This window comes from Akebia trifoliata, chromosome 10, assembly GCF_017979445.1.
Source record: "Akebia trifoliata isolate Shusen 1 chromosome 10, ASM1797944v1, whole genome shotgun sequence".
NCBI lineage: Eukaryota > Viridiplantae > Streptophyta > Magnoliopsida > Ranunculales > Lardizabalaceae > Akebia > Akebia trifoliata.
In genome coordinates this window covers 9025443-9052558 of record NC_141384.1, presented here as the reverse complement: position 1 = coordinate 9052558, position 27116 = coordinate 9025443, and the positions used below count along the sequence as shown (strand labels likewise).

Below are 27116 nucleotides of genomic sequence, written 5' to 3'. Positions count from 1 at the left end.
CGACAAAGACCGTTTAACGAGCGACATTTCGTTTTTCGAGCGGACAAAAACCTCTCTTTCACAGTGCTTATGAGCTTGGTCTTTGAGCAAAACTAGGGTTTTTCTGCTGCGCCGAACGATTCTTGGTAAGAATCTTCAATTAATTTCTCATATTTGCATGAATTTTTTTCCAGATTAGGGTTTAGATAACGATTCTTTGTGTTCAAATTCCTTCAATTGCATGCTTTTAGGGTTTTAGTATGTTTGAAGCTTTGATTACTTTAGTGCTTGAGGTTTCTCTCGAACCTTGCGAGTTGGTTTTTCGACTGTATTTTTTTGTGCTAGAATTGATGATCGAAGTATAATTGATGAATTGGTTCGATTTGAAGAGTTTAACTTTGCTAAAAGACTGTCAAGCGTTTTTTTATTTTTTGATAAACTGTAGTGAGTAGAGACTAATATTATATTCGGGATTCATGTTCTTAGAGGATGTTTTGTTAGAATGTAGTTGTTTGATGAGCTTCTATTAAAAAAATCGTTTCTTTTCAAGGTTTTCTTAGCTTGAGAATTCCTTAAGGATCCTGGAAAGCTGGAACAGCTAGAAAGAAAAAAATCAAGAAGTTTATTATGAAAAAGGGTTGATATGTAGAAGAGAACATAAAGAAAGTGACTCAATTTCGTTTATGGAGTACAACTATACTCGTGAATTAGTGCCCAAGTGATATTTCTACTTGGGGAGGAATTCCCAGGTAAAAAAGTGTAATTTAGATTGAAGAATGGGAATCTGGTAACCCAATACCCAATAAAGTTGAAGTTTTGTTACTCCTGAAAATAAGAATCATCTTTTTTTGCTTTTGGATTACTCTTGAAAAGCAAGTCTACTTTTCAAAAAAGACCAAAATTTGTTACTTTTATCACCTAAGCAATTTTGTCACAGAGATGATGTTGAAAGACCACTTTTATTTTTGTTGAAAACAGTGGTGTGATATTCTGGTTTGTTTTGCATGGCACATGGATGAGGTAGGTTGTAATACATGGTGATTCTAGACTCCCCAAAGATGATTTTGAGTTTTACAAGTGGTTTTCCGTTTGTAAAATTGGATCCCATTTTTCTTTCCCCCATTTTGGTTGCATAAGTGATAAACTATGTGCTTGGTTGTTGTAGGTTAATTAACTATTTATATTCAATAACAAATCCCTTACTAAATATTGTTTGTAGATGATGAAATGTTAGTTGGTGAGACTACAAAGAGATAAGATTAACGCAACATTATAACTCTGCAAAGTTTCTTTGGAGTTCAAGGGATCTAGAATAAGTTTAGTTAAGACAGAGTATGTGGACTGCAGCAGTGCAGCTTTACGAGGATGTACGGGTAAAAAATTGATAGCTACGAGATATTCTGAACTTTCCTTTTTGTTATTTTGTTTCTATCATCAAAGGATGGTGAAATTGAGGATTTTTTTTCCGTAGAATTAGCGCTAGATTAGTTATAATGGTTGTGTGCTTTGTGACTGAATCATCTAAATCAAGTTATAAATAAACTTTATAGGACGTCAGTAAGACTTGCTATCCTTTATGGGACCGAATTTTGGGCAACTAGGAAACAACATGTCATTGAAGATTTTGTAAAAAAGTGGGATTGGGTGTGTAGTTTAGAAGAGTAATTCTGTTTTTTGTTACTTTTTTTTTTTTTTTTTTCTTTTTATCTTTTGTAACTCTTTGTATGGTCATCTCGACTGTACTTTTTAAGAAAGATCTTTCTCTTATAAATAGAAAAGAAGAAGAAAGGAAACAACACGTTCATAAGTTGAGTGCAACAGAGATGAGAATGTTGAGATGGATTGGAAGGATTAAAGTAGGAGTGTGCAGCAAAGGCTGAGTACAACACAAATAGATGGAACATGCAAATTGTGTAAGTCCTACAAAAGTGGAAGGAAGACTAATCAGAACATGGATTCGGGTAATAAGAGAGGATGTGAGCACACTTGAATTAACAGAAGACATGGTGTTAGACAAAATTGAATGGAGGGACATAATTTTTTTAGCTTATCCAATCCCAAAATTTTGGTATTAGGCTTTGATGATGATGACAATTGATAAAATACCAAGCATTCAGCTTAAACTTTTAAGCAGTTGTTTGAAATGGCGAATGCTGTAGGAGTAACTGGAATGATAAATTGCAGTTATGGATGTTGTTTGTGGAGATTGGTGTTCATTTGTGGGCTGCAATATGAAGCTGTTACTTTGCTGAATGAGGCACCATGACCAGGCCCTGCATTGTGAATTAAGCATTAAGACTTGTGGACTTGTGATACATTTGAAGTTAATTTTAACAGCAATTCAATGGTAGGCTCATGGTTGGTATATTCTGTTTTTTAATCTGATTGTTGATCTTCCCTTTATGCGACATCTATAAATAGTTTCTTGCTTCTTGTGGTGGTTGAAGATTTCTTTCTAACACTAACAGTAAACTCATTTCTAGAACAAAATGGTTTTGTTAACAGCCAGTTTTCACAATCAATGTGCCAAGTAACTAACTATCATATAAAAGAGAAATCATTGCGCACAATAATACTTTTTTTTAGGCTATTTTATTAGGTTTGGGTTCATGTGTACAATGATAAATGTTTTCTTTGATTGGTAACAATATATGGCTTTATTGGCTGTTAATCATCTACACATCTGTCTTCTGATACTTTTTTGTAGACTGCATTTATTGATTATCTTCTCTCTCTATTTCAGTTTGTTTTTGTGTAAAAAAAAAGTTCGTAGTTTTTCCCATGGTATAGATGAATGATACAATAGATGATTTGTTTGAGGTGCTTTTCAGGAAAATGTGTAAGAGCTATTATTTGTGGTAACGTGCATTCATAATTCTTCAAGTAGGATGACAACTGAGAGTCCTATGAGATTGGTAGAAAATGCTGGAGCTGGAAAGTGGCCCTCATCTTTGGAGGCTGCAACATTTGCATCATCATCAAATAATATGGCAATAGAGGAGTTGGGATTGCTTTTGAAGGGACATAGATTTCATGGAAATGGGAGGGAGGTGGTCCCTAACCGAAGTGGAAGTGCTCCGCCAAGCATGGAGGGTTCATTCGCAGCCATGGCGAACCTTATAGCTCAGCAGAACTCTAATCTGGACACAAACTTGGCTAACTTAAACAATGCTATGGAAAACTGTGAGTCTGAGGAGCAACTCCGTGCTGATCCAGCCTACTTGGCATACTACTGCTCCAATGTCAACTTGAACCCAAGACTTCCTCCACCTCTTATTTCTCGGGAGAACAGGCGTCTAGTACGTCATATTGGTGGTTTTGGCAATAATTGGAGATCGACTTCTTTTGATGACAGTGGCAATGGATCCTTGCATTTGTCTTTAGGTGCCCTTTCTACTCATAAGGAGGAACCTGAGGATGATAGGTCACCTCGTCAGACATCTGGTGATTGGGCAGAAAGGAGTAGTGCATTTTTGTCTGGACAGGGCCCAACTTCTTTTGCAGGCCGACATAAAAGTCTGGTAGATCTGATACAGGTACGTAACTTAGTCTTAAACTGCTCGATACCATATTGCTCTTGTTGAGTGTATATTTTCCTCCACCCTCGGGTGTATTATACCCCAGTTAAGCCCCGTGGCCCTCTTATATTCATAGTTCTCCCCCTCTCCAACAGATTGGTCTTTTAATGATTTGGTTTGTTAACATGGTATCAGAGCGCTAGGTTCGTATAGGTCATGGGTTCGATTCTTTCCACCCTCATGGGTGCAGGGTAGTGTTGAGTGTATATTTTCCTCCACTCTCGGGTGTGTCATACCCCATTTAAGCCCTGTGACCTTGTAAATATAGTTCTCACCCCTCTACAAGACTACAACAGATCTGTCTTTTAGAGTGGTTGGTTGTTAACAGCTCTTATTGTTTATGGGTTACAATACCCTTTACGTCGCTGATGAGTGGGTTATTCAGCTTCTAAGTTTCAGCGAATTATCTTCAATGTTGTAGTTGTATTTACTTAGATTAATTATACATTGTTTTGATAAATAACTATTAACTATACTTGCAATCAAAAGTTGAGTGATTCGTTATAGAATTTGTTAATATCTTGATGGTTTTTTATCTTTAAAGTTTTCCTGAGTAAATTGTGGTTATTCTTTTTCTCCCTCGTGTTTATCTGGAAGTTTAGTTTATTTTTCACCTCTTGCAGGAAGACTTTCCTCGCACTCCATCCCCTGTATATAATCAGTCTCGTTCCTCAAGCCATGCAGCTACTGAGGAAGCTGTTGATCCCAATGGCCTTGGAAACTCCTTGAACGATCCTTCTATAAACACTTCAGTATCAAATACCGAACCCTCTTCAGATACTGTTCCACGATCATCATCTCCTGATGGGTCAGGGAGTCCACAGCTTGGCCAAAAAGGAAAGTCAAACAGTGTAGATAGCCATTTGGAGGATGTGAGCTTAATTAGTGGTGTGTCTGATTCAGATATTGCCAGTATTGAATCTGAAATGAAGGGGTTTAATATATCAAGTCTGAATGATCACAGAAGTCAACATAGCAATGCACAGCAGCACCAGTTGCGTCCACAACGATTTGCTACACATCAAATTCAAGGAGCACATTCTCGAATACTTTCTCAGGGAATAAACCGTCCATACAATGGCATGGATCAATTTTCCCATGGTCACTCCAAGTTCTCCTCAGTTGAGGTGCAACCAGTACACCAGTCTTCTGGATTTACACCTCCCCTGTATGCGACCGCCACGGCCTATATGTCTTCGGGAAGTCCATATTACCCTAATTTGCAACCATCAGGGTTGTATGCTCCACAGTACAGTTTAGGTGGATATGCTTTGAATCCTGCTCTTTTACCTCCTTTTATAGCTGGATACCCTCCTCCTAGTGCTGTTCCAATGGCTTTTGACTCTACAGCTGGTCCAAGCTTTAATTCTAGGTCTGCTGTTGTTTCAACTGGGGGAAGCATTGCACCTGGAGTTGACTTGCAACATCCATACAAATTTTATGGACAGCTTGGATTAACAACAATGCAACCGTCTTTTACTGATCCTCTTTACATGCAATACTTTCAGCATCCTCCTGAGGGCACATATAGTTCATCAAATCAATATGATCCGTTGGTATCTAGGGGTGTTCTTATTGGGAATCAGGCGGATGCTTTTGATTCACAGAAAGGGCCTTCCATGGCTGGATATACAGCTGATCAGAATCCTCAATATCAAAGAACTGGAAGTCTAAGCATTCCAAACTCAATAAAAGGAGGGATTAATAGTCCAAGTTACTATGGAAGCCCACCAAGCATGGGTGTCCTGATGCAATTTCCAACCTCGCCTCTTGCTAGTCCTGTAATGCCGGGATCACCAATGAGTGGCATGAGTTCTGCTGGAAGGAGAAATGAGATGAGGTTTCCATCGGGTTCTAGTAAAAATGTTTGGCAAGGACAAATAGGAACTGATAGGTTTGATGACGCCAAAGCATACTCCTTTCTGGAAGAGTTGAAATCCAGTAAAACTCGCAAATTTGAGCTCTCTGATATTGCTGGGCGCATTGTTGAATTCAGGCAAGCTTTTAATTGACTTCAGTTCGTTTTGTTTCCCTCAAAACAATACAACGTGGTTTTTAAATTTTCTACATAGGGGAATAATTCTTTGTGCATGTTTGGCCTCAGTGCTGATCAACACGGGAGTCGATTTATTCAGCAGAAGCTGGAAAACTGTAGTGTTGAAGAGAAGGCATCCGTTTTTAAGGAAGTTCTTCCTCATGCTTCAAAATTGATGACTGATGTGTTTGGAAATTACGTTATTCAAAAGGTATGCTTTCCAAAGCAAAAAAAAAAAAAAAAAAACCGTACTTTTAAATTGTTTTGGTCTACCCTTACATTGGTTCTCTTAATTGCATTTCGGTAATTTATTTATCCATTCTCAAAATTGATATTCCACTTTGACATATAATTTGATAAATAATGGGTTATAATTAATATATCTTTCTGACTTATGTTTTCATAGTTCTTTGAGCATGGGAGCCCTGAGCAGCGGAAAGAGCTCGCAGATCAACTTGCTGGTCATATTTTGACTTTAAGTCTTCAAATGTATGGTTGTCGAGTAATTCAGAAGGTATGTTAATTTTTTGTGGTACTTGTAACAGCATGGAAATTTTTTTTTTTTACGTCATATCAACATGTAGCAATAAGACCTGAACATTCTGAAACATCCAGAAACATTACCTTTTGTATGCTTTTTAGTTTATTTTATAGAAAATGGTCTTTAAAAAAGGATTATATGTTCATTCACTACTTCATTAAGTTGTTAAGCACAGGGAGAGTTGTTTATTCATTCCTTTTATGAATACATTTGTATTGTGTTGTTATTGGATCGTCCTATTGTGTATGAAAATGCTTCTCTTTGGCAGCATGAATCCTATTTAGTGAAGGCATGTGCCTTTATATCGTTTCTTACTGCTTCCATCAATGTCATTTATGACATTTTTGTCCTTTTAAAGTTTTCTTCAGTGAACATGTTTCTAATGAATCCTTCCATTGTTATGGGTTTGAATTTACTCTCTTTGGTTTCATCTACTAATAATACATTAATTACAAATTCCATACACCAATAAAAGCAAAAAAGTTACAGTTGGTGAGGAGGACATCAAAGTTTGAAGAGTAGATTTTATTTGTTATTTAGTTTTCTATCTTAGGACCTTATTTTTATGTTTTTTGGGTTTATTTTCATATTTTATTGGCCCATGGTCTTAGTATAATTATTAGGAGTGGTTTGGGAAATTTAGTTTGTCTTTTATTTTAGTTTATAAGTGTTGGAAATTTAGGAGAGAGAAGATTACGAAAATTAGGTAATTTAGTATTTTAGTTTTATTAGGATTCTTTGGTTTATTTTCTTTATATATAGATTGTATTATCTATAAAAAAAAATGCATATATAGATCGTATTAAGATTTTTTTAACGGAGAATTTGATGAATAAAGAATGCGTTTCTTTTATGGAGTTTTTTTTAAAGTGAGTTCTCCATCATTCTTGGCGTGATTCCAAGAAATCCTTGATGTGATTTCAAGGTTCTATACTTCTATCCCATCTTTTTTTTTTTTTTTTTTTTTCTGACAAGTGTAATTTTTATTAGAAAGAACGGAATCGCCAAGTGTTTGATGGTTTAGAGGCTTCGCTACATGATTTCTTGGTTTCTATTAAGGGCTTTCTATACTCATAGTGCAGAGTTTTTGTTGAGTTTAGAGGTGTCTTCTTTGAAGACTTTATGGGGAGGTGGGATTGGGTTTGTAGATTGACTTGGTGTCCAGGTTGTTTGCTGGTTTTTTTCTTTCCCTATATTCTTTCTTGGTGGTTTCCTCAACCACATTTTAATATAAGTTGCATTTACCTATAAAAAGGAGGCCGTGGTCACCCCCAATACAAAAAAAAAAAAAAAAAACGAAGCAAAAAAAAAAGAACAACAAAGCTAAGGCTCCTTTCAACTACACATCACAAAACGCATCCCATCTAAAAACAAAATCCTCAAACAAACCCTTGTCAAAATCTCTATTTAGCTTCGACCAAAAATAAATAAGGCCCTCGAACTCGAAGAACACTTCATGGGAAGTACTCTCCTTAGTCTGGAACACCCATTTATTTATTTCAATTTAAAGACCCCAACCAATAGTTAAAGGAAGGATAATCCAAAGATATCTTTTTCTGCAAGAAAACCCATTTTATTCAACCATTAATCCTTTCCTAATTTCTTTAACCCTTATTTCATTAATCTCTTATTTCAAATCTACCTTATGCTGATGTAGGGTAATGATGGGAGACAAGAAAATTTGGTTTAGGATTGAATTAAGGATCTGAGTAGGATAGAGTAATTTAATTATGATCTTGTGCAAGTATGGACACAATCCCAATGAAAATGGTTAAAAGTTTGTAGGGTAAGGAAAAATGGTTAAAGGTTTTTATAGGGTAAGGAAATGATTGAGGGTTAATATTTAGAAAAGAGATTAATGAAATAAGGATTAAAGAAAATGGGAAAAGATTAAGGGTAGAATAAAATGGGTTTGTAGGTTTCAAGAGTCAAGAATTCAAGATTTCTTGAAAAATCAAGAAAACAAAGTTTATGGGATGGGTTCTTGAAAGGATTAGAGAGTTCTTGATGGTTTCTTGATCTTTCATAAATAAATAAAAAAAGAATATAGAGGATAAGAAATATTAAAGAAAAAAAATTGATATTTACCTAGGAATCATCCCCAATGATTTCCATGGTATCAACCATGTTGAATGCACCAACATTCAAAAGAAAACAAAAACTTCTTATTTATTCTATTCATTCTTTATACAATCTATAAATAAAGAAAATCAACCAAGAGTCCTAATAAAACTAAAATACCTAATTTTCGTAATTTTCTCTCCTAAAATTTCAACCCTAATAAACTTAAATAAAACACATCCTAAAATTATCAAACTGTCTGTAAATATTATACTAAGATCATGGGCCAATAAAACTTGAAAATAAGTCCAAAAACATATAAATAAAGTCCTAAAACAACTAAAAAAAAAAAAACTAGTCTAATATAATCTCGATGATAAATCTAGACCTAATTAAGTGAAAACCTAAATATTTGCAAATTTTTGCGTTGGAACCCTTTATTGTTGACTTGATTTGTGTTTCGCATTATTCGTCGCTGGTTGGAGAAAATTCGTCCTTGAGTTTTAAAATGCTTTAGAATGATCATGAAAATTTGTGGTTCGTCTCTTTTGACGAAGATTCTATCTAGGCAAAGTCTTCATTGTAGTCGTATGAGATGATTAAGTAGTTTGAGGTAGTGATAGAATAGCTGCATCATGAACAAAAACAGTAGATGTTTCCAAAAGATCTTCCTTAGGCTCTTTTGATGTATTTTCTACTTCATGATCTTGTTCTTGCGTTGATTCTAGGGTTGTAGGCACACCATCTTTTGAAGCTAATGTCTAATCAATCTTTTTTTTGATTTGCTCTTAGATTGATGGTACTGTAGGAGTTGACTTCCATGACGATATCTTGAATAGATATTGTTTGTATGAAGCAACACGTAGAATACCTTGCTCCGCATCAAAAGTAACCCATTCACGTGAGATCCAACCGCATCCTAACACGATATGACATTCCTCTAAAGGAACCACCTTGCACTCGCCACCATTGATGAACTTTCCTTGACAAAAATGAATAATGAAATTTCCATCATAATATCCACAAAATCTTTCATCTTCAGCATTTTGTAAGATCTTCTCAACGAAACTTGTTGAAATCAAGTTTTCCTCATATTCATCACTGCACAATATCTGAAATGACTTCTAGAAAGTAAAACAAATTTGGCTTTGACTTCTAATACCATCAAAATCTGATGCAGGACGATGAATGGAGATAAGAAAATATGGGGGTTTAGTGAATTTGGTTTAGGATTTTTGGTAAGGATTAAGGATTTGAGATTGGGTTTACGATTTGGGTTAGATAGGGTAAACCCAAAAGGTAAAATGAAAACAATGATTGTAGGTAGGAGTGCAACTTGGTCCGATTCAAATCGAGAACTGAACCAAATTGATAGCTTTGGGGCGTTTTGGTTTGGAACATTTTGCGGTTTGGTTTTGTGTTAAGAAAATGGAGAACCGATCAATTTGGTTCGATTCTCGGATCAAGCTTGTAAAAAACCGAATCAAACCGAGAACTGAACCCTTGAAGTAATAAATAAATAAATATGTATATTAATGTAGTATGAATTATACTAGGAGTTGGCACATAGATTAAAGACTTTATTATGATAAGCTAATGACTTTTTATGCATAGATTAAGATTTATTGTATGAAATCTTATGTTTATTATATGTTTGTTTTTTCATTAAAAATATGTTATTTCTAATTTATAATTTATAGAATATTGGCAACTCATAAAACCAAACCGAACCAAACTGACTTTAATTCGGTTTGGGTTGGTTTGGTTCCAATGACATTTTGGTTCGGTTCTGGTTCTAATTTAGTGGAACTGACCTATGTCGGTTCGATTCCAATTTGGCCTCAAACCGAACCAAACCAAACCAAACCAAGTTGCACCCCTACTTGTAGGTATGACACAATCCTAATGAAAATGGTTAAAAGTTTGTAGGATAAGGTTTCAACGGAGAGAAGATGTTAAGAAAACAAATAAACACCTACCTTGATAGAGAAATCGATAGAGAAAACAAATGTTATCTTGGACTCACTCCAAAATGACCTCACACCACATCATTAATGGGAGTATTAAAGCTCCAGCTTTTTTTTTATTAATCAAAATCTTCATTTCATTAAAAATAACTCTAATACAATCTTATATAAAAAAAATAAATGAAGAATCCTAGTCAAATTAAAATACAAAATAAATAAACCTAATTCTTCTAACTCTCTCTCTCCTAATTTTCAAACCCTAATAAACTTAAAAATAAAAAATAAATTAAAGTTATTACACTAACCCTAAATATTATACTAAGATCATGGGCCAATAAAACATCAAAATAAGCTGAAAAAACATAAAATAAAAGTCCTAAAATAGAAAACTAAATAAAAACTAAAATCTACTCTTCAATATTTGATATTTCCATCATTCTCCTCAACTGGGAAGATTTCACCACTGGCGAAATAAAATTGTGGTAATTCCCCAGCAAATGAAGTCGCTGTAGTCCATGTGCAATATGATCCTGACTTGTTTCTCAATCAATGCATCCCAGGGTAGGGTCTTTCACTTTAATTCATCCCAAAGTTGAGTCTTCAATTCAATCTCTTCCTAGATGTTGAATCATCGAACTAAACTTGGACCCTCATTTTTTGGCAAAAAACAAAGTTGACATAACTCACTGATTTATCCAAAACATTATATGCCTTATCTTTTTCTTAAGATAAAATTGGTGTTAAAATCAAAGGATGTAGTGGCTCCACAATTTCTTGTGTCTGTTGATCAGATTTTTCAGATTTAGATTCTTCTTCAAGAACCAATAATGATGCCTCACATTCGTCAACTTCAATCTCTCTTAAGTCAGGCTCATAGATTTCTTTCTCGATTTCTTCATTACCCCTATTCAGGCACTCCGATTTAAAGTGTCCAAAATGATTGCACTTGGAGCACAAGTTTTGTTGTTTAAACTCATACCATGGATCACTTGATTGTCTATGCTCTTCGCTTTCCTTTATAATATGGTCACGAACAATGCAAAGATATGCCCAAGAGTGGCGCGTTCGACATAGTTCTGACAATATATTTTTCAGCTCCTCTGAGAACAACTCTGTTGAGTCCATCTCCCATCAACGCAATCTGCTAATTTGTGTTGCCTAAACCTAGGCTCTGATACCAATTCTGGTGCAGGGCGGTAATGGGAGAAAAGAAAATATGGGGGTTTTAAGGAATTCTGGTTTGGGATTGGGTTAAGGATTTGAGTTAGGATAGGGTAAACCCAAAAGGTAAAATGAAAATAATGATTGCAGGTATCACACAATCCCAATGAAAATGGTTAAATGTTTGTAGGGTAAGGTTTCAACGGAGAGAGGATGTTAAGAGAAAAAGTAAATACCTACCTCGATGGAGACAACAAATGTTACTTTGGACTCACTCCAAAATGACCTCACACCACACCATTAATGGAAATATCAAAGTTCCAGCTTTCTTTTTATGCATCAAAATCTCCATTCATTAAAAGTAACCTTAAAACAATCCATATAAAGAAAATAAGTCAAGAATCATAGTCAAACTAAAATACCATATAAATAAACCTAATTTTCGTAACTTTCTCTCTCCTAATTTTCAAATCCAAAGCCAAAGTTACTAAACTGCCCCTATATATTATACTAAGACTGTGAGCCAATAAAACATCAAAATAAGTCCAAAAAACATAAAATTAAAGCCCTAAAATAGAAAACTAAATAAAAACTAAAATCTACTATTCAATATTTGATGTCCCCATCATATACTCTATCACTTAACCCCAAATCAGATTACCCTAACCCCCCCTAGTACTTCATTTTCTTCCCTCCTAGTATGTCATCTTCTTCCCTCGTCGTCCTGCATCACTTGGTAAACTAAAAACAAGAAAAGCAAAAAAGTTACACTTAGTAAAATAAGTCATTTTATTTGAACACCAATTCTTCGAAATGATATCCCTGAAGTCTCGATTACTTGAGGACCATGAAAATAACGCCTATGAGGACTGTGGTGATGGGAGTAATGAGGCGCCAATTGGATGCATGCAAAATTTATAATATTCCAAATTAAGTTGGCTCACATAAAGAAACAGCAGTATATCACTAGTTTTTTGGGGTCTGCTGAAAGCCCACAATGCTAGTTGAAATTGGTTCATAATTCCTCAACTTATATACGATAAAAATTATTCTGGCTATTAGGACAGTGGTTTCAACACTTTCCCCACAATCCTAGTTGAAATTGGTGCATAATTCCTGAAATGTTGGATGCTGCAAAGAGATGATTACTTGAACCCTGAAAATTTGAACCTAAAGAAGAAAATGGACATACAGTTGGGGTTGGTCGATCCTGAGAATTATCAGACGAGATGACCTACCAGAAAAACAAGAGAAACAAAACAAAATAAAACAAAACAAAACAAAACAAAGCAAGACAAGAAAATTGCAAGGAACAATGGGTTTCCCATTACGAGTTGATCCTGATTTCTGAGTTCTAAAACCATGATTCAAGCTTATTCAAAATTAAAAAGAAAAAAAAAAGGTTATTTCATTAACGAGGGATATTCTTTTCTGAAAGTGGTTTTGCGACCTTGCTGTAATCCTTTCTCAAATCATCCATGGTAACTATCAAGCTTATGTGTTCAAATGGCATTAAACTCCTATACTTTGTGGTCTTTACTTCGGCATTCCATCTGTTTGATAGTGAGGTGAAAAGTTTAGGTTCGGCAACACAAATCTGATTATGCCATTCACCTTATCAAGGGTTATATTTTCTGTCATATAGATGTAGATGGTCTCCAACATCCATGGGATATTATATTGTTTTTTGGAAGCAGTACTGTAGAGATGTTGAGAAGTGCTCTTTAGCATCCACTGCCAACAAGGGGCCTTTTGCATTTTTTTTATGTTACAAAAAACTTGAAGTGTGTTGTTTTCACTTATCTATTGATACCCTGTTCAGATGCAACAGTGCATGCATACTCTTAAGTCAAAATGTGTATGCTCTCTCCAAATTCTGATCCTGTGCTGGATGTGTGATGTAGGCACTTGAGGTTATTGAGCTTGATCAAAAAACACAGCTTGTCCATGAGCTTGATGGACATGTGATGAAATGTGTACGTGATCAAAATGGAAACCATGTGATACAGAAGTGCATTGAGTGTGTTCCTACCCCGAGAATAGGATTCATCATCTCTGCTTTTCGTGGTCAAGTTCCTTCACTTTCTACACATCCTTATGGTTGCCGTGTTATACAGGTAATATAATGCACTGTAATAATTGTTTAAGAACTTCATTTCTTGTTTTCTGCTTTATGTCCTCATGGAGTTGCTACATATTTTTTGTTTGTTGGTATAGAGAGTTCTGGAGTATTGTACAGATGAACTGCAAAGTCAGTGCATAGTGGATGAAATCTTGGAATCTGCTTGTGCTCTAGCTCAAGACCAGTATGGAAATTATGTTACCCAGGTTGGTTTGTTTTTCCTGTGTCTCTAACTTAGGTGTTTCTCCTTTCCTTGGTGATTCCTGTAATATTAACTTCTTCTTTGCAATATCCAAGAAGTTCAAGTGTAAATTTAGAATATTGTGTTTTAATTCCAAAACAGAAGATCCGACCAATGCAGGTGAGTTGACTTCAGTCATGATCAGATGTTGAACAAAAAACCAAACAATCTTAAACTTCAAGGAATTTTGAATTGGTCTCTCGTAGTGTTTTATCATGAATTGATGATGGTTCTTATTAATGGTTCGTAGACAGAATTAAACTGAATGAAAGAACAGGATTTGTTTGGCCAGCTCCAGATAAGGTTTTGATGATGTCTTATCTCCTGAAGCTGGTAAAACTGTTAATGCATCCATGATTTTATTATTTGCAACTAAGTGTCTTTCCCGACATGATTTGTAATGTCCTAATGCTTTTGCATTTAATCTCATTTTTTAGAAGTGGTTGCCATGATTTTCTAATCCAGGACAGATGACTTGGCATCACTAAGATTTGGTCATCATCATCATTGAAGCATTATCCCAAACATTTGGGTCAGCTGAGCGAATGATGTTCCTCCATTCATATTTGGAGCTACTGCTACATATCCATGAATGCATTCATTCTAGTGGAAACGATATAGCTAAGAGATTTAGTGGAATTATTTCGATGAGGATGAGGATCATGAACAGAGATTCATTAGGCAAATTGGTTTGGTGGTTTGGTAGAGAGAACAATGCCTTGTAGGGAAGAGTTATGGTACCATCCTAGGGATTGGAATTGGAAGGAAGTTTGCCTTACGGGTGGAAGTTTGGAAAGGAATCATGAAGGTGTAAGAACATTTTTTTGAAGAGTTAGCTTTCAATATGTGCATGGTGAGAGGGTAAGGTTTTGGGAAGACAATTGGTGTTGAGTAAGCTATGTGGTTGTGTTCTCATCTCTACATGCTTTCTAGCTCTAAAGGAGATTTACTGAATGAATGTTTTGTTAGAAGAGATGGTGAGATTGTTTGGTGCCCGAGTTGAAGAAACTTGCATTGAGAGCGGGGATTCTAGAGCTCCTGAAGCTTTTGCAAGTGACTCAGATCCGTATTGACTACTCAAATAGTCACGTTTGGGTTTATAACTCGAATGATATCTCCTCGGTTCAGTCCTACAATAGTTTGGTAGGCTTCTATGATGATCAAGCTTGCTATGCTTGTTTTAGTTATATTTAGGGAGAGTGACAATGCCTCCTAAAGTCGAAGCTATTGCTTGGAATCTTTTCATGGATAAAATTGACCATAGATCATATTTTGGTAATTGTGATTGATGTCGACATATGCATCTTGTGCAAAAAAGGATGAAGGAAACACAAACCACTTGTTGCTTCATTTTGGTTTTCTTTGAGGGTGTGGTGGTTCCTTTTACCTTTGTTTCGATGATATTGGGTCTTAACTCCAGAGATGATTGATGTATTATTTTCATAGTTTTGTGATTTTCTGAGCTAAAGGTGGCTATAGGGGTTGGCTCATTTTGCTTTATGTTGGAGTATTTGGAAAGAGCGTAAATCAAAATTTTAGAAGATAAGTGATGCAGGATGAATTAAATTATTCTAATATGATGATGAGAGATCAAAAAAATTAATTGCTGAAATACAAGTAAGGATATTACGATTTGAAACTATCACAAATTTAGAAACACTAACAAATAATCAATGAATTGTTTTATGTCCAGTGTAATTCTGCAGTATACCCCCCCAATATTAAATTACGGGATTTAAAGGAAGTTAGAACTTCCAAGTAGCCTAGGGTATTAATCTAGTATCATGGGGAAGCTTATTGAACCTAATCAAAAGCATTAATCTAGTATCAAGGGAAGCTTATTGAAATTAATCAAGGGTTTAAAGGATAGTTAAGGCCTAAAGATTTAGTCGATATATATCAATTTTAGTTATCTGGGACAACAAGATAAGTTTTGTTGCCTTTAAGAAGAAATTTCAGCAGTATTTACAATTAAAATAAGAGAAATAAGGCATAGGACTGATATACTACGGTGTTAGGTTTACGGGTTGATGTTGGGGTAGGTTTGGAAAGGTTTAGGAGGGCTTGGCAAGGGTTTTGGTAATGATTCTTATTGCTGAATTCACTTTCAGCAGGGTAAAAATAAAAACAAAGTAGGATTATGGCTAATCTAGGGTTAGAATTTCGGTTTCACAAAGTTCGGTTGGTTTGTTGGGACAAAAAAGGTTCGGCTAAGGGTATAGGGGAATATTTGATGGGTTTAAATCAATGAAAAAAAAGAAGAAAGACCTTTGCTTGTGTAGAAAGAGGTGGATACAGAAACTAGATGGTATGTGGTCTCACATCATGATCCAAATTTGGAGAAAACTGAGAAAATCTTCTCTCTTTATTCATAACATCAATCATTAGAGAACATTACAATTTACAACTAAGAGTTCTTTTGTACCAACTCTAATTCTAATCTAATTAAAATAACAAAAAAGACCAAAGTACCCCTACTGGGCCTAAAACGTGTTTTAATAATAAAAATAAGTGGTCCATTTAATTGAAGTGATAGTTCATCCACTAATAAAATAAAAAGACATAAATAAAGTCCACTAAATTTAAAAATCCTAATACTAATAAAACACACAAAAATGTCAAGCTAACTAGACCTGGACACTAATGCAACCAAAAATTATCCATCCAAAGTGCTAATGGATCCTCTTCATCTGGTAAACTCTGTATAGCATCATGATGCCCTCATCAGTAAGTATAGAGACTTCCCAACATCATGCTAGGTAATTGAAGACTGCATCCTGGATTAGGCATCTATTGACAAGAAGTTCAAGTAGGGAATCCGGGAGAATCTTTTGGAAATTGGGAAACCTTGATTCGGAGTTGAAGGCTGGTGTATTTAGGAATGCATCTTGTACATTCTATGTTTTTCTGATTTGCCTGTAGATTTGAATGGAAAAATAGGACTCATGTTTCTGACACCAATGTGTGGGACCAGGCATAAATGGTGATTGAGGTAATGGGAATTGATTATTCATATATATATTTTTTTGGAAGGTAATCGTGAATTTGGGTTCTAAGAGAGTCGAGCCTAAGACGTGGGAACACTTTCCACACGTCTTACCAACTCGCTAAGTTGGCATCTTCAATTGATAATTAAAACAATTTTTTAATATTGTAAATATTAAAATAATATTTTGATGAACAAAACAATCCTCACCAAAGTGTCAATCGGGCTCGACCCTTCGGTGAAGGATATTCAAGGTTGAGATAGTAGCAAAGATCGATTTTTTTTGTTGTTGTTAAATCCTTCTATAAGTCGTTTTTGAAGATATGGTTCACAGTAGATTTGAATGGCAAAATAGGACTCATGTTTTTAACACCAATGTGGGACCAGGCATAGGTGGTGATGAGGTAATGGAAATTGATTATTCATTTGTTCTACACCTAATGCAAATGTATCACTATTCTTTGATTAAAACAATTTTTTCATAGTGTAGATATAAAAATAACATTTTGATGAACAAAACTATACTCACTAAAGTGTCAACCGGGTTTGACTCTTCGGTGGAGGATATTCAAGGTTGGGAGAGTAGCAAACATCAGTTTTTTTTTTTTGTTAAAATCCTTCTATAAGTTGTTGTCTTCCCCAAATGTCAGCTTCTTTCTTGATATCAAGTCCCTTTAAAGGTCTGTATTTACATTTGGTCAGTTGCCCTTGGACAAACTTATGGCAAGGGGTATTCCTCCTTATGTTCTTTATGTAAATCTATAGTCACAAATCAATTGACCATCTCTAGTTGCCTTGCACCTTTTCTAGAGAGGTTTGGACTCATTTTCTTTCCTTATTCCGCATATCCTTATGTTTTCCATCTTCGCTCATCGATCTCTTCAGAAGCTGGTATCTTATTGTTGTGGGTAGCGTAACCAGAGAAACAAAAAAAGATGAAACGAAAACACAAAGAATATAAGATTTATGTGGTTGGGCAAATTTCTGATGTCCATGGAGGATAGGGAGAAAAATCGATTGTCAATGATAAAGATTGCACTCTCGGACCTCTACAACTCTCTCTCCACAAGAAACCTGCAAAAATATTAAAAACCCGACCCCAGAAATATATATATATATATACCAAAAGGTCCTCTTTGATTCTGTTTTGCCTGAAGTTCAAGTCCAATAAGAATACTAAACATCTCACAACAGTTTTTGAGAGGCCCTTATAAAAAGAATCTTGTGGTCTCTAACTCCTTCAGCTGTGTGCTAGGGCTTATGGAACAAAACAAAACAAAACAGTAGGGTTTTTCAAGGGAAGGAGCACCCTTTGCACGAGGTTCTGATTTCTATTATGGGGTTCATCTTCTCTTGGACTAGGATTTTGAGAGATTTAGAGGGTGTTTTTTTTCGAAGATTCCTTATTCAAGTGCGATCTTGTATGCAATGCTCGAGTGTTTGTATTGTATGCTTTCTCTTACTGTTTTTCTTTGTTTCTTCTTTTTTGATATCTTTGATGGCCTCCTTAGCAGCTTTCTGTTTGTCTTTTTCAATAAAAATTTACACTTATAAAAACTTAAAAAAAAAAAAATCAAGCTCTGACATTGACGGCATTCAAATGAAACAAATAATTAAGTCAGGCATTTACTACTTCCCCTCTTTTCAGCCTAAAAAACTGAGATTTAGTTCATAATCTCATGAAAATGCATCATAGGATATAAATCTGATGCCATTTACAGATCTACAGCCCAAGTCAATTTTAGAGTAGATTTGAGAGTTAGAATTGCAAAAAGGGTGCATGCACGTTACTGAACACTAAATTCAGTTTCAGTTTCTGTCAGTGATTCCAATCTCACATAATGTCACTCGGAAGTTTTTAATAAATGCACTGTATATGGATAAAAGTCGGAGGACCCTTTGTGCATTCTCTAACTTTAGCGTCAATTTTACATTTCTACAGCATATTTGACATTGATTATGAGATGCAGTGTGATGAATTTATTCTCTCCCTGTGATGCTTGCAGCATGTTTTGGAGAGAGGAAAGCCCCATGAAAGAAGCCAAATTATCAACAAATTGTCGGGGAAAATTGTACAAATGAGCCAACATAAATTTGCATCAAATGTTGTTGAGAAGTGTTTGGAGCATGGTAGTCCTGCTGAACGAGAAATTTTGATAGAGGAGATTGTTGGACAGACTGAAGGAAATGATAATCTATTGGTAAGTTGAATAAAAAGTATAGATATCGCATATATTCCAAATAACTTGTCACTTTTCTAATTATGTTAAAAGAGCCTTATGCAAATTTGTCATATATATACCCCATAAACAATGTATCTCAAGAACAGATATTACCTTTTTCTCTTCTACATCTTTCCAAAAATAACCCTACTTTATTCTCTTTCTTCTTCTACCCTTTTTCAATTCTACCCCTCCAACTTTATTGTACTTCCTCTTTTCCCCCCTTTCTTAATAATACCTCAAACTTTATTATTTTTCCTCTTTTAATCCCTTAACCCGAAAGATATTTTTAATATATATATAGGTACGGTTCATGGGACAATAATTGTGACAAAATCTATGACAATGGTTTTTCTCTTATATGGGTTAGAAGTTTCCGAATGGGCTGACTTATGGTGAGGATGATCTCCTCACCATAGAGATCATCTTCACCAAAAACCAGCTCATTCCGAAACTTCTAATCCCATCAGAAGTGGTTTACAAAAAACCATTGTCACAATTATTGTCCCATGAACCATCCCCTATATCTATCTATATATATATATATATGTTTTTGATAGGTATAGGTCAGTGGTTAGCAAGGTGAAGTTGGGTTCTAGGGCTTCGAACCTAGGACATGGGAGCAACACTCCACATGTCTTACTAACTTAGCTAAGTTGGCACTTCCCAAAGACATTTTTAATAATATCCCTCCAACTTTATTATTTTTCCTCTTTTGCCCCCTTAGCCCTGAAGAGGACTCCCTTATCGTAGGCACGGGCAAACGCTAGTATCTATACATACTGACTCCAAGGTGGTCGCTATAGAGAGAGAAAACTCTGAATGCGCTCAGACTATGTTGGACTTATATTTAACTTAAAAAGCAGGTTGTGAATTGGTATTTCAGTCAATGAATGTAATGCCAGTTGTGAATTGGTATGGCACGATTGATGAATGTAATCGTAGGTCTATTATCCTCCTAATAAGAAAACTGAATTAATGTTTTAAGCTTGTTTTTTCATTGGTAAAATTTGATTACTTTCTTCATCCAAAGTCGAGAAGTTACCTCTTTGGGATGGAAGAATGAACTATGAATATCAGTAAATGCATGATGCATCATTCTAAGTGTAAGTTCTTAATATGGTTATATTTCTACAACTTAAAAAAAGGATAAAAAATCCACCACTGCTGGAAAAGCGTGAAGTAATAATATAATCAATATCAGTGATGATGAATCCAACGAAGTAGAGTCAAGCTCCATGCTCGCTAACGTAGCCTTTTCTTTTCTGTGACAGAGTATGTTGCAGGTGACAGCTTCACAGCATTTCTCATTTTATTTCCGTAGCATGTAACTAATGCGCCTAATTATGTTTTTTCCCTTATTTTTTCATTCTACCCTATATTCTTTCTTTCAAATATGTTTATTAGATTAAGTTGCATGCATTGGACCATCCTCTGCCATGAAAAAAGTGCCCCTCCCCTGACGGGCTCATGACTCTCTCCTGTATTGGAATTAAAATAATTAAACCTAGGAGTCATTACAATTAGGTTGTAAGCTGCACAATGTATCATCCTCTAATTTTCAATCCATACCTGCTTGATTGAGGGTCCTATTTGTCAGCTCTTGTTGGGTTTTACAAGATATTAATTTCGATAATGCAGTTTACAGTCTGAAAATAGTTCTTCCTAAGCTTTATATATATATATATATATATATATATATATTTTAAATTCTTGTCAAATATCGACATTTTAATTAGTAAGCATAGGCAAGATTTTTTGTTGTACATTACGAAGTGTACATTTTGTTTTTTTTTTTTTTTTTGCCAGGCCACTATGAAGTGTACATGGTCCTCCAAGGGATTGTTTTGGTCAAGTATCTGTAGTTTTTGAAGTTAAATTCTGTGTTCTGAGTTGATTGTCTGTTCTTCTTGCACTTTGTCCCAGATAATGATGAAGGACCAATTTGCAAATTATGTGGTCCAAAAGATTCTTGAAATATGCACTGATAAACAACGAGAAATATTGCTCAGTCGTATAAAAGTTCACCTCAACGCTTTGAAGAAATACACTTACGGGAAACACATTGTTGTTCGGTTCGAACAATTGTTTGGCGAAGGTGCGTATCTCTCTCCTTTGGAGAGATGTCCTGCATGCACATCTTGAAGTAATTATTTGTAGTTTTCCTTTGTATCTGTTTGCTAGCAATATTTGGAACTTTGCTGATAACATGGGACTATGGAATATCAGAATGGTTTTCTTAATATATAATCTGTTAGTGATAGCATGTTGCTCAGTTGCATGTCATAAGCTAACATAAGCTATCCACTTAATATTTCTTTACTGGTTATTACATTTGTTGATTTTTGTTGAAGAATCGGTTAAATGATTTATTGGATTATTACTTTAATTAGAGAAACTTCAAAAATTATGTTGCTATTATCTTGTTTTGTGATTCTATTTGGTATTGACTTTACATGCCATAAGCAAAATAAGGCTAACCCTATTAAAGTTGTTTGGTTTATTACTGTATAATCATGAACATGGTTTAAAATCTTGTTTCGTTTCAGAATGTGTCGGGTGAGAGAGAGAGATTTAGGAACATAGTTCTCTCTTCTCTCTATACCTGTGTTGTCAAACTAATGACATGGCCATTGACCCCAGTCTCCTCTCAAAGACAGATTTAGGGAACCATTTGAGGAACCACTGTATTTTCAAACTGACGGCATGGCCCTTGACTCGTTTTTGAAGGTATCAAATGTCTTGAAATGTTTTGGTATCATTTCGGCTTTTGAGAAACCGAAACATCGCAACAAAACAAGATTTTAGACCATGATTGTGATATTGAAACACATTTTTACTTGACATATCTAACTTATTGGTTTTCTGGTCTGGGTTAAATGGGAAATTGAAGTTGATTCAGGCTCTCCTATTTTTGATAAATGGTAACTTTCCAAGATAAAAGTCAAATTTTCCCTTCCATCGCCATTGCTTCTCTTCAATTTATAGATGAAACTGTCATTAATAACCTTTTATCAAGAGGGTCGTCCATTAAACAAAAGTTCCGATGGGTTGTGCTTGCCATCACTTGGTTATTTCTTACTTTACTTGTGAAAAGTCGACCACATTTTGAAGGTGCTGGCTTGCTAAGTTGGTGAGTAGTAATACGACAAACCTTTGTTTGAACTCTCCTTCACCTATTTAGCTGTGAAAAAAAAAACTTATTATTAATCTATTTAATGTGAAGCTAATTATGAGGAATGATCAACAATAAATGATCTTAGAAATAGAATGTGAGCTGAATATTATCTGTTTGTGTTGAATATTATGTATTTCGCCTTCTTAACTGCAGAAATTCATGATTTGGAAACATAAAGCACAAAGCCCATGTTTCAAGGGCCTGCCACCAGTACCAGTTGCAAGTAGAAACTACACAACAAAATTCCATTACCCCTTTCCGCCTGTCGGAAAGGAAAACATGCAGTTAGTCCTTCCCTAGCCATTCTTTTTTCATAGAAAGAAAAAGAAAAAGGAGAAGAATACAATTCAAGGCCTAAAGTAGGTTGGCAAAGATTGGGGGCTTCTGCTGTAAGTAAGTACATACTTGATACGGTAAGGTTAGTAAATGTATGTAATATATTCCAACTATATGTATAGGATTCATGGTGTAGATTTGGAACATAATCAAGGGGGAATGGAACTGCTATCCGAAGTGGAGATCCTTCTTGGTTCTGTATATATAGGTATTAGGAGTGTTTGTTCTGTTTTTCATCTAAGCAAATTATTAGTCTGTGTTGTTTGGTGAATGAATGCATCTATAATCTATTTAGTTGTTTGGTGAATGAATGCAATTTTATTTATTTATTTTTAGAATTTAGGAAATTGAAATCATTCAAAGGGTAGGAAGAGGAAGTATAATCAGATTCTGGGAGGATAGATGGTGTGCCTCCAGGAATAATTCTCTTGTTCATTGCATGTATCATAATTGAAAAAGCATCCGATTGAGAAAATTGGTGAGGATTTGTCTTGGAATAAGTGGTTTTTACGATTTTGAGAAATTCTTCTTATCACGAGTCTTGAGAGTTGCGAGATCACAACTGATAATGTTTTCTTTGTGAAATCATCTATAGAACTTTAGTTAAAGCCAGGCCAATTGAAGTTTGCATGGTCTGTTATACGGTGCGATTTTTTTTCCACCCAAGGTTGCTTTTGTTCATATCATCAGTGACGCGAATAAAAGCCTCACTCTCAATAATCTCATATCAGGGCATAATTTCTATCCTCTGTTTTCTCTGTAAATTTACTTGCTGAGTCTTTCAATTTCTTTCTAATCCACTGCAATTTTGCATCTAGAGTTGGGTCTCATTCTACGTATGTTTCATCAGTCTAAATTTTCTCTTTATGGTTGTGATCAATTTTTTTTAGGGTTGGCAATGTCGGGCTTGTCAAGGAAGATTAAGGATTTTATGGCAGTTTTTACTGCTTGTTTTCTGTTGGAGTATTATATGGATGGATAAATTTTCCTGCTTTGACAGGAAAGAGCATCATTCGGCCGAAATGATTAATTTGCTTTTTGGTTTTTTTTGTTTTGGGTTTCTTGGTGTAAAGATTTTAGAGGAGTTCAAGGGTGTCTTTCATCACAGACTTCCTTTCCCGATTGGATATTGTAAGGCAATTTAGGTGTATACCTGTTAACACAGCGGTGATCCAAGCTTGAGTCGTGTCATGTTTGTTGGTCGTCAGAGATCGAAAAATCTAAACACCCTCACATTGAGGGTAACGCTACTAGAGTTGTCACGAACCTTCCACACCTAACTTAGAAAGGAGAAAAGTTAAAGAGGGAGTTTTCTGTGTTTTTTTAAATGTTGGTGTTCACTTATTTATAAGAATAGTAGATTTGTAGATTGGAGTCTCATAATAGTGACTCAATCTCACCAACTCCCAAAGGAGTCTTAGTGTGAGTGCATTACTGAATGGGCCTACATAGACAGACACCCAAATATTCAAACATGGGATGCCCAAATAACCAAACAGATATAATTAATAATGTGTAATTTCAATTGCCTCGGTCATCTATTGTTATAATACATTTAGTAAATGTTTTAATTTTCTTGTGTTTTTTATTTTTGGAAGAGAGATGGAGAGAGGCCTTGGTCATCTTTTACCATAATACATCTAGTAATTGTTGTTTTAATTTTATTGTGCTTTTATTTTTATTTTTGGAAGAGAGATGGAGAGAGGCCTTGGTCATTTTTAATTTTCTTGTGTTTTTTATTGTGCTTTTATTTTTTTACTTTTGGAAGAGATGAAGAGTGATGGAGAGAAGCCACGCCAGATGGTTCAAAAGGTGGAGATGTAGAGTCTTAACCATAAGGCACCAACCAATTGGGAGTGTGTGGGGTCGGTCTCCTTGAGATGGATGGAAAAAACACAATAAAGCACTTTTTCCTTAGATCTCTCTCTAGAGAGTGAGATCCTCTCCTCTCCTACACCTCATTGCACCCATGCATGCCATTATAAATTTTAAACTTCCATCATTCACTTTCCAGATAATAATTTCCAAAGAATTAGTGCAGTATATGACCAAGTCTCACGATGGGGTGGTTTGGCCGCTTGGAAGCTCTGGTTGGCGTTGCTTTTCCTCTCCCCAATGCATATCAAATCTGTTCCTCAATCTTTTATCAGATTGGTCCTAGAGACCCAGTCCAATCCTTTGACAGCCCTAGTATCATTGAGTTTTTCTACTCAACGTATGCCAAAATAAGTACTATTTTGTTTGGAAAAAAACAGCTATTGCTATCCTTTCCTTTCATTTCCACACACATGCCCTTGGGGAAACAAGGCACAATACAACAGCCAGAAGAGATGAGAATGATGACGATCAATTAAAGGTATCAAAACCAAGGCTGATAAATCAATCTTGCGGGCACAAGAAAAATCCTTACTCTTGTAGAACATAGAAGTAGCAAATGCATGTTCAGAGAAGCCTAGTATCAAAAATTTAAAATGAAACTTGGACAAACTTCAAAGAAACTGACGAACATATAAGGATAAACTAATCAAAGAGTGAGAATCCCATATCATCATCACTCTCCTCCTTTTCTTCTTTCTTTTCCTCAGCTGCAGGTGCTTCAGCAGCTGGTGCACCACCACCTGAACTTGCCGCAACGGCAGCTCCACCGCCACCACCTCCAAAGAATGCACCTCCACCACCAATGATCACCTGTGCCAAACAAAATTTAAACAAAAAATAAACGAAGGTAAACACAATCTTTAAGATAACCCTGAATTGAAGAGTCACTATGTCATTAATGTCTAAATTTGGTTGCCAACCCAAAATGCAGTTAATTGACTTAAAAATATAACCATATATGGTTGAATGTTCTTGGTCAACACAATTGCTCTTATGGATACATGAAATCTATATCTTTCTAAAGATTTCGCGAATTCTATATAAAACAAAAACATACAAAAACAAAGATCAGATTAAAAATGTCTTGGATCAACGCTTTTTCGATATATATATATATATATATATTTCCATAAATCTAAGAAATGCTCTTCGCAACCATAATAGCCAAGTTCAAATTTTGATAATTAGAGGTGACAATTTGGCTAATTCAGATAAATTTAGGGAGTGTCAGAATTTTATTTTGGGAAAATATTATACAAATGATGTTTTGGGGTATCATCCGAAACATCCATCATCTTCAATCTCCCTAAAAGTCCTATCTTGATCTTGATATTTGAAGGTTGAAGAAGATAAAGCATTGAGGTTGAAGGGTAAAGATTTTACCCTAGGAGTTAAAAGGCAATAGGTTTATAGGAAAAGGAAATGAAAAATAAAAGAAAGTTAAATAAGATTTTGGAAGAAGAAGAAGAAAAATGAAGATTGAAAACAATGGTGTCACCCATTTAATAAGCTGGTCCCTTATTTGGTAAATTTTTTCCAAATAATTTGATGACAGTTTTGAACATGAGATTTTTCAAAATCAAATGCAGGAGATGCCAATTTCTGTGTAGACTGTTGAATGCTTTTTTTATTTTATTTTAAGTGACATTTCCGAAAAAAAATACTTTCTTTTCCTGTGCATCCAAACAGGTAATTAAGGTCTCCTAAAACAAAAAATATTATGCAAAAAATAGGATCTCCCTAGATAAACAAAGAAAACTGCAAACATCAACAAGTATCTTCCAAAGATTAGCTCCTGTTTGGATAGACATTTTTGCAAGAAAAAGGGGTCTTAATTTTTTAATATTTTTTTTCAGTAAAATAAAAATACAACACATGTTTTAATAGATAAATTTAAAATCAATAATGTGGGTGCAGAAAAATTATGCGAGTGTGTGAAACCTTAAGGTACGAATCAAATCCACCTCCAAATATGAATCAAATACAATAAGTAAAAAATAAAACATAATCTCATATTAACATCAAATAAGACATCAACCAATTCTATTATCCTGAAGATTCATACAAGGGACAATCAAGATTTATAAACCTGGGTAACCCAATACCAATTCCAAAGACACTCAGTCTCCAATGGGGAGATTATTCGATCCCTGATAATTGTTTAAAAGTTGAGAGGCATCTTGAGCGTGATATGTAGAAGATAGTTAAGATTTTCAAAATCTAGACATAATTTGAGTCGATCAAGAGACTTATTACTTCAAAGCATGTTTGGCATTAATTTGATGTTCCATCTACTCTCTCCTATCATAATTCATAAATAAATAAATAAATAAAATAAAAAAGAATCCCCAAAGTGATTTATTTGGTTTGATCTTTGATGGTCATTAGATTTTGTACGATTAAATCATGATTGTCTGGATGATTTTCACCTCAACAAATACAAATAAAGAGAGAATCAGATCAGCGAATCGGAAATACCCTAAAAAACACTATAAGATTAGAAAGGAAAAGAGATGTAGTGTTTGGGACCTGAAAAACACCGGAAGATGGAGTGATCAAGGAGAAAGAAGACTGTACTCCACCAGAAGAGTCAGTAGAGAGAGCTGCATGAACCAGTCTCCTCTGCAAATCATAGGTTGATGGAGCCGAAGCTTCCAGATCACCCGAGAGCTGTTTTGCGCTCCATTCGTTTCCTGAGCTTTTACAGATGAAAGTGAAAACTCCCATTTCTCTCTCTCTCTCTCTCTCTCTCTCTCTCAATCTGTCGATTGATGAAAATCAAACTTCTTTTGCAAACCCTAAAAACCCTAGTTTTGGTCACCAACACCTCG

At 35.1% G+C, this 27116-nt stretch overlaps 2 protein-coding genes across 3 annotated transcripts; one reads left to right on the top strand and one right to left on the bottom strand.

Annotated features, from left to right (window-relative positions):
- PUM5 (pumilio 5) lies at nt 1-25098 on the top strand. Of its 2 annotated transcripts, XM_086456240.1 has the most exons (11): nt 46-125; nt 1199-1352; nt 2811-3515; nt 4181-5553; nt 5662-5803; nt 5999-6106; nt 13227-13439; nt 13540-13650; nt 18678-18872; nt 20820-20991; nt 22225-25098. In XM_086456240.1, exons 3-11 carry the CDS (start codon nt 2868-2870, stop codon nt 22245-22247), a joined length of 2985 nt encoding a protein of 994 aa, XP_086312366.1. In that variant the 5' UTR covers nt 46-125; nt 1199-1352; nt 2811-2867; the 3' UTR covers nt 22248-25098. The 2 variants fall into 2 exon arrangements, with proteins under 2 accessions (XP_086312365.1, XP_086312366.1); XM_086456239.1 differs by lacking the exon at nt 1199-1352 and having other exon boundaries at nt 1-125.
- Nucleotides 24737-27116, bottom strand: LOC147393082 (large ribosomal subunit protein P3-like). The gene is made up of 2 exons (XM_086456241.1): nt 26815-27116; nt 24737-25095 (listed from the first exon to the last, which is right to left on the bottom strand). Exons 1-2 carry the CDS (start codon nt 27010-27012, stop codon nt 24928-24930), a joined length of 366 nt encoding a protein of 121 aa, XP_086312367.1. The 5' UTR covers nt 27013-27116; the 3' UTR covers nt 24737-24927.

Coding starts and splice junctions, on each gene's coding strand:
- LOC147393082 (XM_086456241.1), bottom strand. CDS start 27,012: ATGGGAGTTTTCACTTTCATCTGTAAAAGCTCAGGAAACGAATGGAGC. Junction 25,096..26,814: donor CATCTTCCGGTGTTTTTCAG/GTCCCAAACACT, acceptor TGTTTGGCACAG/GTGATCATTGGTGGTGGAGG.
- PUM5 (XM_086456239.1), top strand. CDS start 2,868: ATGACAACTGAGAGTCCTATGAGATTGGTAGAAAATGCTGGAGCTGGA. Junction 3,516..4,180: donor GTCTGGTAGATCTGATACAG/GTACGTAACTTA, acceptor CACCTCTTGCAG/GAAGACTTTCCTCGCACTCC. Junction 13,440..13,539: donor ATGGTTGCCGTGTTATACAG/GTAATATAATGC, acceptor TTGTTGGTATAG/AGAGTTCTGGAGTATTGTAC.